At 37.3% G+C, this 11,091-nt stretch overlaps 1 protein-coding gene across 1 annotated transcript in view; it reads right to left on the bottom strand.

The window, feature by feature from the left end:
* Nucleotides 1–11,091, bottom strand: part of HSPA4 (heat shock 70kDa protein 4) — a 51,129-nt gene that overhangs the window by 4,861 nt on the left and 35,177 nt on the right. The window contains exons 9-16 of the mRNA XM_014539117.1: nt 9,299–9,450; nt 8,721–8,827; nt 7,989–8,122; nt 7,039–7,220; nt 5,920–6,009; nt 3,826–3,978; nt 2,568–2,693; nt 1,634–1,741 (exon numbers count right to left, since the gene is read on the bottom strand). Coding sequence (XP_014394603.1) covers nt 1,634–1,741; nt 2,568–2,693; nt 3,826–3,978; nt 5,920–6,009; nt 7,039–7,220; nt 7,989–8,122; nt 8,721–8,827; nt 9,299–9,450 — 1,052 coding nt within the window. The remainder of the gene's footprint in view (nt 1–1,633; nt 1,742–2,567; nt 2,694–3,825; nt 3,979–5,919; nt 6,010–7,038; nt 7,221–7,988; nt 8,123–8,720; nt 8,828–9,298; nt 9,451–11,091) is intronic.

Raw genomic sequence — 11,091 nt, 5'->3', positions numbered from 1 at the left:
ACCACCCCGATCCACTCGGGTGGGGCCGACCAAGGGCGAGGGGCCGTGGTCGTTCTGCCTTTGGGTCACTGGGCTTTTATTATATAGGATGAACAACTGTAAACCTATTTTTTGCCCCACCCTGTCTACTCAGGTTTGATATGAGAAAAGACCTCAATACCGTTCCATGTGGAGCCACTATCACCTGAGCCCTAATTCTCAAAATACAGTGTGGAGATAACCAAATACTAGGTGCCTGCTGATAGTGACACACAACAGTAAATATGAAGTACCGAAACTAAAAAGAAAAAATATTTTTTTAGCCTAAATCTGAAGAAGCCTCGCCTATCCATCAATTTATCAGATATTAACCACCACAGAGATGAAAATCAGCAAAACGGAGACTGGGGACAAATCCGACAGGACAAACAATGCAGGTTTATCCAATTAAATAAGGAGACGAATGATGGAAGGAGAACTACAGACACAGAGTTGAGGGACATACCAACAAAATGTGTGGAACTCACTTGGATCCTGAGTCAAACAAACTAAAAACTGATTTGAAATAAGTGGAACTTGAAAACTGACTGAATATATGGTATAGCTTAAGGTTACATTTTCTTTTAAATACATATTGAAATATTTTTGGATTAAATATGCAGGACTTGCTTTAAATAACGGGCAGAGGGAGCAGAAATGAAACAAAATTGGCCATAAGTTGACATCGATTGAAGCTACTCTTCTCTTCATTCATGTGTTTGACATCCCCCGTAACAAAAAGTAAAACAAAAAAAACTCAGCAGGAAAGATCTCACTGGAGGCTCTTGCTATTCTTGCCAGGACGGTAAGAAACTGCAGGTACCATGCTTACGCAACTCCACTCCAGGTTAGTCACAATGGCCCCGTTTGACAAGAAACTAAGTAACCCAGAGAAATGTAGAAAGTCCTTGTGCATTTGCATCCTCTCCTAAACAAAGACCTCAATTTTAGAGAGCTCTTTGTACTTTAACCCTAAGCTTTACTGATCAGATTCTTCAAATGAAAACTGGATGTTCTGTTTTACTGAGAACCAAAGTAATATACACAGCCCTGCCCTAACTGTATTGCCTGCCTTTAGGACAGGGACTCATCTTGCAAGTCTTTGTATCTCTTGACACCAAGAATACACTCAGGTTCAATTCAATAAACATTTTAAGTCTAAAAACAGTTTTCAGGAAAATTATTTTGTTACAAAAGTTCTAAAAGTGAGAAAGATAATGAACCTAGCCCTAGGAGGTTTGGCTCAGTGGATAGAGCATCGGCCTGTGGACTGAAGGGTCCCAGTTTCAATTCCGGTCAAGAGCACATGCCCTGGTTGGGGGTTCAATCCCCAATAGGGCTATGCAGGAGGCAGCTGATCAATGATTCTCTCTCATCACTGATGTTTCTATCTCTCTCTCTCTCTCTCTCTCTCTCTCCCCCTTCCACTCTGAAATCAATATAGTAAAATAAATAAATAAATAAAAAATAATAGAACCTAAGTGATAAAGCATATAGTTCTTCGATCACTTTCAGCCTGTCTTCATTACTTGATCTAATTCCTCCCAATTTTGATTACTCTCACTGAAAATTACAGCATGGGTTTAGGACACTTCTACTTTCAAGAGTCACTTACTTTTAACTCAGCCAATTTATCGATGTAAACTTGCTTTGGCTGGTCTTCCCCATCCTCATACAACCAATTTTCAGTATCTTCTAGTTTCAAAGTAAAACTGTTACGATCCTAAAGATGAAGAAAATATTATAACTAGGTCAATTTTGATTCACCAATTTTGATTTCATCAATTTTGAAATCACTTTATTCACTAGTGTAATCACAGGCACAATCGGCAATATATCTGAATTTGCTTTAAAAAAAAATATGAGGGGGCCCTGGCTGGTGTGGGTCAGCCCACCCATGGAAGGGTCTCGGATTCAATTCTCAGTCAAGGGCACATACCTGGGTTGCAAGCTCGATCCCCAGCCCCAGTCAGGTGCATGTGGGAGGGAGGCAACCAATCGGTTTGTCTCTCACACAATGATGTTTCTCTCTCTCTCTTCCTCTCTCTCTCTCTCTCTCTCTCTCTCTCTCTATCTATCTATCTATCTCTCTCCCTCCCTCCCTCCCTCCCTCCCTCCCTCAACTCCCTCTATACATCAACAGTAAAAATATCCTCGGATGAGGATTAAACAAGCAAAAAAAATATATAAGGGGAGATAGGACATATAGAAAACAAGACTGGCACAAGGCAGTTTTGCTTGATAGATACAAAGAGGTTTATTTGGGTGTGTTTAAAACTTCAGAATTAGAAACTGCATTTATAAGTTAAAATAAACACCAGGGAAAAGTTAGTTGATTTAAAGATACTGGGTAAATAAAAGCATGCGAATGTATCAAAAAGTGACAAAGACTAACCTTTAGGAAACACTCCACTAATAAACACAAAAAAACTCCAAAAGGTACATTTTAATCATTTTACTGTATACCTACAGATGCACACTTCCCTTCTAACACATTTAAGGATGCTCCCAGAAGACAAATAGGTAGCCACACTGTGGCACATACTTACATCTTCACTCACAAACTTCTCATATTCACCACTGAGCTTGTCTCTCATTTCATACACATATTCTTCTACTGCATTCTTAGCGTCATTCCTCTCCTTCTCCAGCTTATCCTGCATGATCATCTTACCCTAAGGACAGTATAAATCAATTAAGATATCCATCTGGACAACTCAGATAATCTCCTCGTAAATATTAAGTGATAATATATTTATCAAAGAGAATCCCTTTTCCTCAAATGCTTTTAATTCTGAAAGTCATCCAAGAAAGGAGAGCTGGAAGTGTTAGCCCTCAGGAAATGACGACGACCGAGTGAGTTTGTGGGTATGCTTAGAAAAAAGGCGCAACAGAAATATCAACATGTAGAAACTCAAAAGCAAAACTTAGAAAAAGAACCTAAGACAAGGGAACTTTAAAAAACTTTTAGTTCAGCCCAGCAGGTATAGCTCAGTGGTTGAGCATCAACCTATGACCCAGGAGATCACAGTTCGATTCCCAGTCAGGGCACATGCCCAGGTTGCGGGCTCAATCCCCAGTGCGGGGCGTGCAGGAGGCAGCCAATGGATTCTCTCTCATCATTGATGTTTCTATCTCTCCCTTCCTCTATGAAATCAATAAAAAAAAATTTTTTTAAGAATTTCATTTAAAAAATAATTATTAGCTCAATGTCAAAACTCGTATCTCTACTGTATTATTGCTCCTATGGAAAACCAAGAAAATTTATTCATACAGTATAAATGTTAAAGGTCTGTAAAAGAAAACTATTGTAAGATCCAATAAATACATAAGAAAACTCACTGGCGATAATTAATTCAATAAATATCCAAGATCCCAAACCTTGTATCACTCACCATAACAAGAGTTACATATTAACTGGCAACAGGGGAAGATACTAGTAAACAAAATAGTACTACCATTAATGCTGTGTGATTTCCCCTACCGTCAACTTCCAAGACCCACCACCTCAAAATCCCAATCCCTAGTGAACATACTCACATGCCCTAACGTGAACAACACCTGCCTTAAACCAAAGCCATAATGTCAAAGATCTCATAATAGAGCTTCTAGCAATACAGATGTAATTTCACCATAAAAGAATTTGGGATTGCATGGGCTCTATTAAACTTGCTCTTACACAACCCAAAAATCTAAAAGTATTTTTCTCCAAACAATCAAAAATGCCTAATAGTCACTAGACACAGAGCTTGAAGACTATGTCACATTAATTTGTTAGTTTATTATTCTAAGATGTGAAATAACCACCTCATTTTCAATGTACAAGTTGAGCATCTCTCTGTCTATCTGCCATAACAGCTGATTCTCAATTGGCAGATCCACGGTACTGGTCTTCACTTTTGCCTTCTTAGCTTGAGGTGGTTGATCCATCTTTTTGTCTTTTGATCCAGCTTGGGAGGTCTAAGAACAAGCACATAAACAGACAAACTTAAAATTCTGAATGGGTCACATTTCAAAAGCTGTTTTTGCTGTTTATTAACTTGGTTTTCTGATGATCTAAATAACCTAGGACAATTTCTTAAAATATCTGACAAGTTAAAATTATAAATACTATAAAAGTAGTCAAATCCATAGAGACAGAAAGTAATGGTGCTGTCAGGGGCTAGAAGGAGGAGGGATAGGGAAATAGAAAGTTGTTGTTAAGTGGGTATACAGTTTCAGTTGGCAAGATGAAAAACTTCTGGAGATTGGTTGCACCACAATGTGAATATATTTAACACTGCTGAACTGCACACACACACACACATATATTAAACAGCCTCCCATAATCCCACAGTCAACATAAAATCACTATTAAATCTTCTCTAATTTTCTTCCACTCTTACTAAATATATAGACATGCATATGAAATTAGTGGGGAGAGGATATAAAATTTTTATGGACCAGAAACATTATCAATATGATTTCCAAATGTCTGTACCTATCTACATTCTCACAAGGAATGGGAGAACCTATTCTACTGCACCCTGGCCACAAACAGGAATTCGTTTACCATCATATAACTATTATTTTCTATGGGTAAATAACCTTTGCTTCAAATTGCGTAGCAATATTTCATCCACCATTCTTTTAGGATTTCAGTGATTTTTTCCCCTCAAGTGATCTACTCTTCTGCATTTTTCTAATTGTATATTATTTACCTATACAAATTTTTTATTCTTAAATCTTCAATTTATTAACTGTGATTACTTTTCCTGTGATTACTTTCATTGCTTTGAAAGCCCTTCCTGACCCACAGATTAGAAAAATATTAAGTTGTTTTGTTTTACTTTTAACATTCAAATTCATCAACAACTGAGTAATTTCCACATCGCCGATCCAAAAAACTAAAGTCAACTGCTGAAATTTATGTATCATTTGTATTTCGTTTCCCTTTTAATCAGTTCCCAAGCCAGCTCATGAAAGAAGCTTCAATAACAACCTCCCTAAAACTTCCCACAGCTCTTTGGCATTTGGGGGTGGTCTGGGGGTGGGGGCGGTGGTGGTGACTGGTGGCACTCCCTCCCCTACCTTCCACAAAAACATAGGAGAATGAGTACTTCTCTCTGTAACCCAGCCAACAACATGAAGGTTTTCCACCTTGGAAAATGCCTGTACTAGACTAAAGCATCTGTGAGCATAATTTCCTCTGTACATTATTTTCTTTTTTATAAGTATTTACACAACTAAAACAAAGTAATTGTAATTTGTTAACTGATATGAACATGGATAATAGACTTAAGCTACCTTAAAGCTCTGCCAAACGTTTTAAAATGCCATAACCAGAAATACTTAGGGTGAGATCATACACTGCAATGTTACAAACAGCTGGGGGGAAAAGGTGTTTTCAATGCTGGTAACAAATTTAACATGAAAACTCAAAAGTTAGAATTAAAGAACAGGCATGTTACATATTCATTTAAATAACTGCTTGGGTAAATACTATATTATTTATATTCTTTACAAAATTTATTTAAGTACATTATTTAAAACAGTAATTTTTTACAAAAAAAGACAAGGTTCTGAGAGGTGACAAAATATGAAAGAATTATCTCACTTATCAGTAAGGAATGGGTAGGATGACTATTTAGTAACAGACATTCAGAAACTAGCATTAAACAATCACTAGTATAATAAAACTATGGCTTCTGAGAGCTTTCTTCTCATACATCAGCGAGAATAGAGTTCAAAGACCATCTTGCCAAACATACTTTTCAAACATACTATAAAATTCTGCTTAAAAACTATTCAAAAATACACTAAGAATTCTTAATATAACTACCTTCCAAACCATACTGAAAACACAGCCAAAACCATCTATGTGAAGAGACTATAATATTTCCTCTAAAATACAATGTATACCTCCATTTCTTCAGACTCAGCCTTATTTTCTGCTGGCATCTGCTGCTGTTGCTCTTCAACATGTGGTTCCTCTTGGTCCACTTGCATCTTCTGAAAAACAGGTCACACCAAATCCTGAAACTAGTTCATACTAGTGAAAGGACTAAGCAACCTTCATGACACACTGGCAAAATCACATGGCATTGAATTCCTGCTGAATTACCAGCTATCAGAGGACCTACATTCAAATTTCAGCTATGGTGCCTATGTCACCTATAACACAGAAGTTTTCCTCTCTGGACCTCAGTAACTACATCTGTATTCTGAAAGTAACACCTGCCCTGCCCTACCCTTATATAAGCAAGAATGGCTGTGGAATTGCTCTATAAACCATAAAGTACTCAAAGTACACAGTGTGGCAATATTTAACATAATATAATCTGAAGAGAGCATGAGTTTCTCCAAGATTCCTCATGAGTAAACTTATCTGAAAAATCTTCACAAAATTTTCAAGCAGTTTTTAAATCAACCTTTTCATCCTCAAAAATACAACTATTGCATGCATTTGGGGAGTTGAACAACTTGAGAATTCTGTTAAAAGACCAAAGCCTGACAATAATAAAAAAGAAGGGAGACATTTGTAGAGACCCTGAGTCAGTGGCTTTCAATGCTTACAGCACCCCAGAATGACCTCAGAGGCTTTTAAAACTACTGATAACTGCGCCCTGGTAAGCCCAGATCAACTCAAACAAATCTCAGAGGGTGAGACCCAAACACTTGTAGTTTCATAAAGCCTTGAGGTTTTGATGCACAATAAGGACAAGACAATGCATGATTCCAACAAATGAATGTCAAATCTATTCTACTTGTGAAAATAATCAACTAAGAACTCAGAGCATTCTTCAATAATTAAAAAGAATCAAGAACTCTAACAAGTGCATGGTCTGAAGGAGGGAGCTGGTTATGTTACATTTCCATATAAATTTCTGCCAGTTCACCCATGCTGGGGAAGGGGATGCATGCAAACCCACACTCAGTCGCTCTGTCACAATGTTCCTCCGTTGTCACCCCGTCTATTTGCTATAATTTCTAGACAAATCACCTCTGGGCCCCATAAATGGTATAAAATGTCCAAATTACCTCTTCCTCCTTTGCATTCTGATCTGTTTCCATCGGTTCCTCATTTTCCTCAAACTTGTGCACTTCCACTAGAGATGCACTGGACACACTAAAAATGCCATGGACATTTACTCGAACCTTGACTTTGACTTTTGAACTTGAGCCATCAGACTGAGGAGTGACCTTCTGAACAGAAAACTGAGCTAGGGACATATGAGAGACAAGAGAGAACAAATAATCTGAGAGGAGGAATTCAAACATGAATATAGCCACATAGCCAGGTTATGTGCATTTCTCAGTAACAGGTCAGTAACATGATACCTCAAAGAAGCAATGTGGGTACTGAGAGAATTTTACCAAATCATATTTCTCCTTTCTTTTTCACACATAGTCAAATTCTTACCTTGCCCCAATTAAGGACTCAAACATCTCTTAACCCTCCAAACACTTCTTTCCCTCCAGTCTCTGATTCCAACTCCCTTTTAGGCTACTGCCAGATAAACTCCTAAAACAATTCTGTCACATTCTCCTCTATTAACAAAACCCCAATGATTCCATAGTGTTTCTTGCTACTTCCAAATTCAGTTACTAAACTAACGTCTTATTTGTTTTTTAATTCACAAAACTCTGCAAAGTATGAATTATCATCTTAATTCGGTTAAAACTGAATTTAACTCTTTTCAGTATCTAGCACATTACGCACAAAATATACCCAGAATGTGCATTAACCAAGATATATGCTCCCGCCCTAGCTGCTTTGGCACACGGATTAAAAGGTTCCACATTCGATTCTGGTCAAAGGGCATGTACCTCAGTTGCAGGCTCGAGCTCTGGCCCTGGTCAGGGTTCGTGTGGGAGGCAACCAATTGAAGTGTCTCTCTCACCTCAATGTTTTTCTCTCTCTCTGTTTCTCCCCTGCCTTTCACTCTCACATATGTTTTTTGCTTTTTAATTCCCAACTCTTTACTTACCTATAGCAGGGTCTGGATAGGGCAACTCCTGAGGAGAGCTATAACAGGCCTCAAGAGTGAAAGGTTCCTTTCTATAAAATGTGAGTACTTTAGAGAAAGGAGCAGCATGATTTTTTGGAAAGACTTCACAGTCACTGAATGAAGAAAAAAGACAAGAACACAAATTTAGGAAATCCTTAACACTTTTGCCCATGAACTCTAGTTTTATAATTACTGTATAGTTTTGGCTACTCTTTAGCTTCATTTCCAGATTATAAATTTCCAAGAACAAAATACACACACACACACACACACACACACGTAATGTGTCCGTTTTTTTAAAAAGGAATATATTTCATTCAGTACAAAAAGGCACCATTTCAGCATGATCAAGTATAAGAAACTACATAAGGATACAAATTTAGCCCTAGCTGGTTTGGCTCATTGGATAGAGCATTGGCCTGTGGACTAAAGGGTCCCAGGTTAGATTCCGGTCAAGGGCACACCCCAGGTTGCACACGCGATCCCCACTAGGGGGCATGCAGGAGGCAGCTGATCAATGATTCTCTTTCATTATTGATATTTCTATCTCTCCTTCCCTTTCTTCGCTCTAAAATCAATAAAAACGTATTTAAAAATCCAACAAAAAATGTTACAGATTTAGAGAAGTTGAAAAGGAGCTCAATACTTCACTCAGACTGTTTAACATTGAACTAACATTAAATACAAAAGTAATTTGGTAAATGCTCTTACCTGGACCCTTCTTCAGCAGGCGAGTTCCACCTCAGGGATATGGGATACGGCACCACATCAGTGATGGAAAACTCTCTCACTTTGAAAGCAGGCGATAAGATTGCACACTAGAATAATAATTTTTTAAAATTCCATTTAACAAACATTGTAAACTGATAGTACAAGATCTATTTAAAAAGACTTCAGAAAACTATCACCAATAGTTTTAAAATATTTACATTAATAATTTAATTGTATCCAAATAAGCAGTTTTATAAACTTCTATTATTTGTCAAATTATCTATAATCTAGCTGTTCCTTGACATTTTTTCATTAACCCCAATTTTTAATTATTGTACATTGCTACTTCATACATAGACAACAGATAAAATGCCAATCCAACAGTATTTCAGGTTTACCTATGTTTCCAGTATTCATCTACTTATGAGCAACACCTCTGATATCCATTTTAAAACAAAAATTTCAGAATCTTACCAACTTGAGATCACTCCAAGCGAACCTCAGGTTATTAATTGGATACATAAAAGCACCACCGTCTTGTTACAAGGATTTGTAAGTGGCTAAGAAAAAATACTCACCTGCAGTGCACAGCCTCGAGTGACAGCTTCATCAGCATTTAGTGTTGTACTGAGCTCTTTACCAAAAAATTTGCTGATCTTCTCTTTTACTGCAGGGATTCGTGTCGCACCACCAACTATCTCCACTGCATAAATATCTTCTTTCCTTAACTCTATTTTAAAGTGATTAAACATTTAGATTTTTAAAATCTTTAAATTAGTATTTTACAATGAAATGAAAGAGCAATACAGCACCTTATCACAACAAAATAACTTGCAGATGTGTAACAAAACCTGTCACTCCTTCCTTACACTCCGTCCACAACAGCATGCACATCAACATGCGCTCACACACACAGGTGCATAGCATCTGGCAACAAATAGGTATGTTTTGATTCTCAAAATAATAGGGGCAGGGTGGCACAATAATATTGGGATTTAGGAGGTGAGAGTCAGGAATACTCAATGTCCTACAAGCTCCAAAAGAGCCTCACACAAAAAATGGTAACAGTTAAGCTAGACAAAAGGAAGATATGAGGGCCTTGAACTATTGGTCAGCCCTGACACAACATGGAAGAAAAAGAGGTGTTCAGATGCACATCTAGCCTCTCTAGCACTCCATCCCAAATATAAACATAATCCACATTACAGCACATGTATAATATCCTCATGTCAGAAGGAAAGGTACACACCAAGGTTCTGCTGTCACTCATAAAATAACTCTTAATACCACCCTGGTCACATTTTACGTAACAAACACTAACAATTTGTTGAGAAGGACTATTTAAAGAAACAGGACGTCCCAGTGTGGAAAGAATGTGCCTGTTTGCCATAATCACTGTGATTTAAGAGCTGAACCTTTGTCAAGCTGACAGTACTTTTCAACACTCTGAAATAGCTAGCAACCAACACAACAGTGGATTCTAGATAAACATTTATCAAACATTTTGGGAAAATTAGTAATATATTCCTAATCAAACTTCTATGTTTTAACCCAAGATAAAAAAGCACCCCATTAAAATCAATATATGGCTATCATATCCTCCCTTTGCTCTAATTGTCATTCAGCCAACAAAAGATTCACTGACAGAAAAGCCTACAAGACTACTATAGCAGCATTGCTAAAGACAATTTTTACCACTATAAAATAACTGAAAAGTTTATATCCATCTTTGAGTCTGAATTAGATTTCCTGGGAAAACTTTTAGATTTCCCTGGACACGTAACAGTGCGCCCATAAATTACTTGGGGGAAGTGTGAGTTCCAGAGGGAAAATATAAAAAAGCTTAATATAGCATTGATGTTGTTTGTCCAATGAAAATTTGTATAACTAAAAAATAATGAACAGTATTTCCAAAGAGTGTGAGGTACACAAACAATTCAACCACAAAAATACTTACTGGATTGTTCCAAAACACTACGAAGTGGTGGCTCCACTCTAGCTAAGAGATCATCACACATCTCCAAAAATTTGCCTCTATAAAAAAAAATTTTAAAAAAGTTTAAATCACATTCTACTTTTATGTGGAATGGATGGCTATAAACAAAAAGACAGATAATAACAAGCACTGGCAAGGATATAGAGTAAATTGGCTTCCTCACACATTCCCGGTGAAAATATAAAATGGTGCAGTCACTTTGGAAAGTAGTTTGACAGTTCTTCAAAATGTTAAACAGAGTTACCATATGTCCCAGTAATTCTACTCAATCCTATCTAATAATAGACAAACATGGTAATTAACTGTACCTCCGACACGCTTCCCATTGGCTAATCAGGGTGATATGCAAATTAACTGCCAACCAAGATGGCGGCC

This window comes from Myotis brandtii, unplaced genomic scaffold (assembly GCF_000412655.1).
Source record: "Myotis brandtii unplaced genomic scaffold, ASM41265v1 scaffold208, whole genome shotgun sequence".
Taxonomy (NCBI): domain Eukaryota; kingdom Metazoa; phylum Chordata; class Mammalia; order Chiroptera; family Vespertilionidae; genus Myotis; species Myotis brandtii.
Note: the sequence above shows the minus strand (reverse complement) of the source record. Positions and strands in the feature narration are given on the sequence as shown.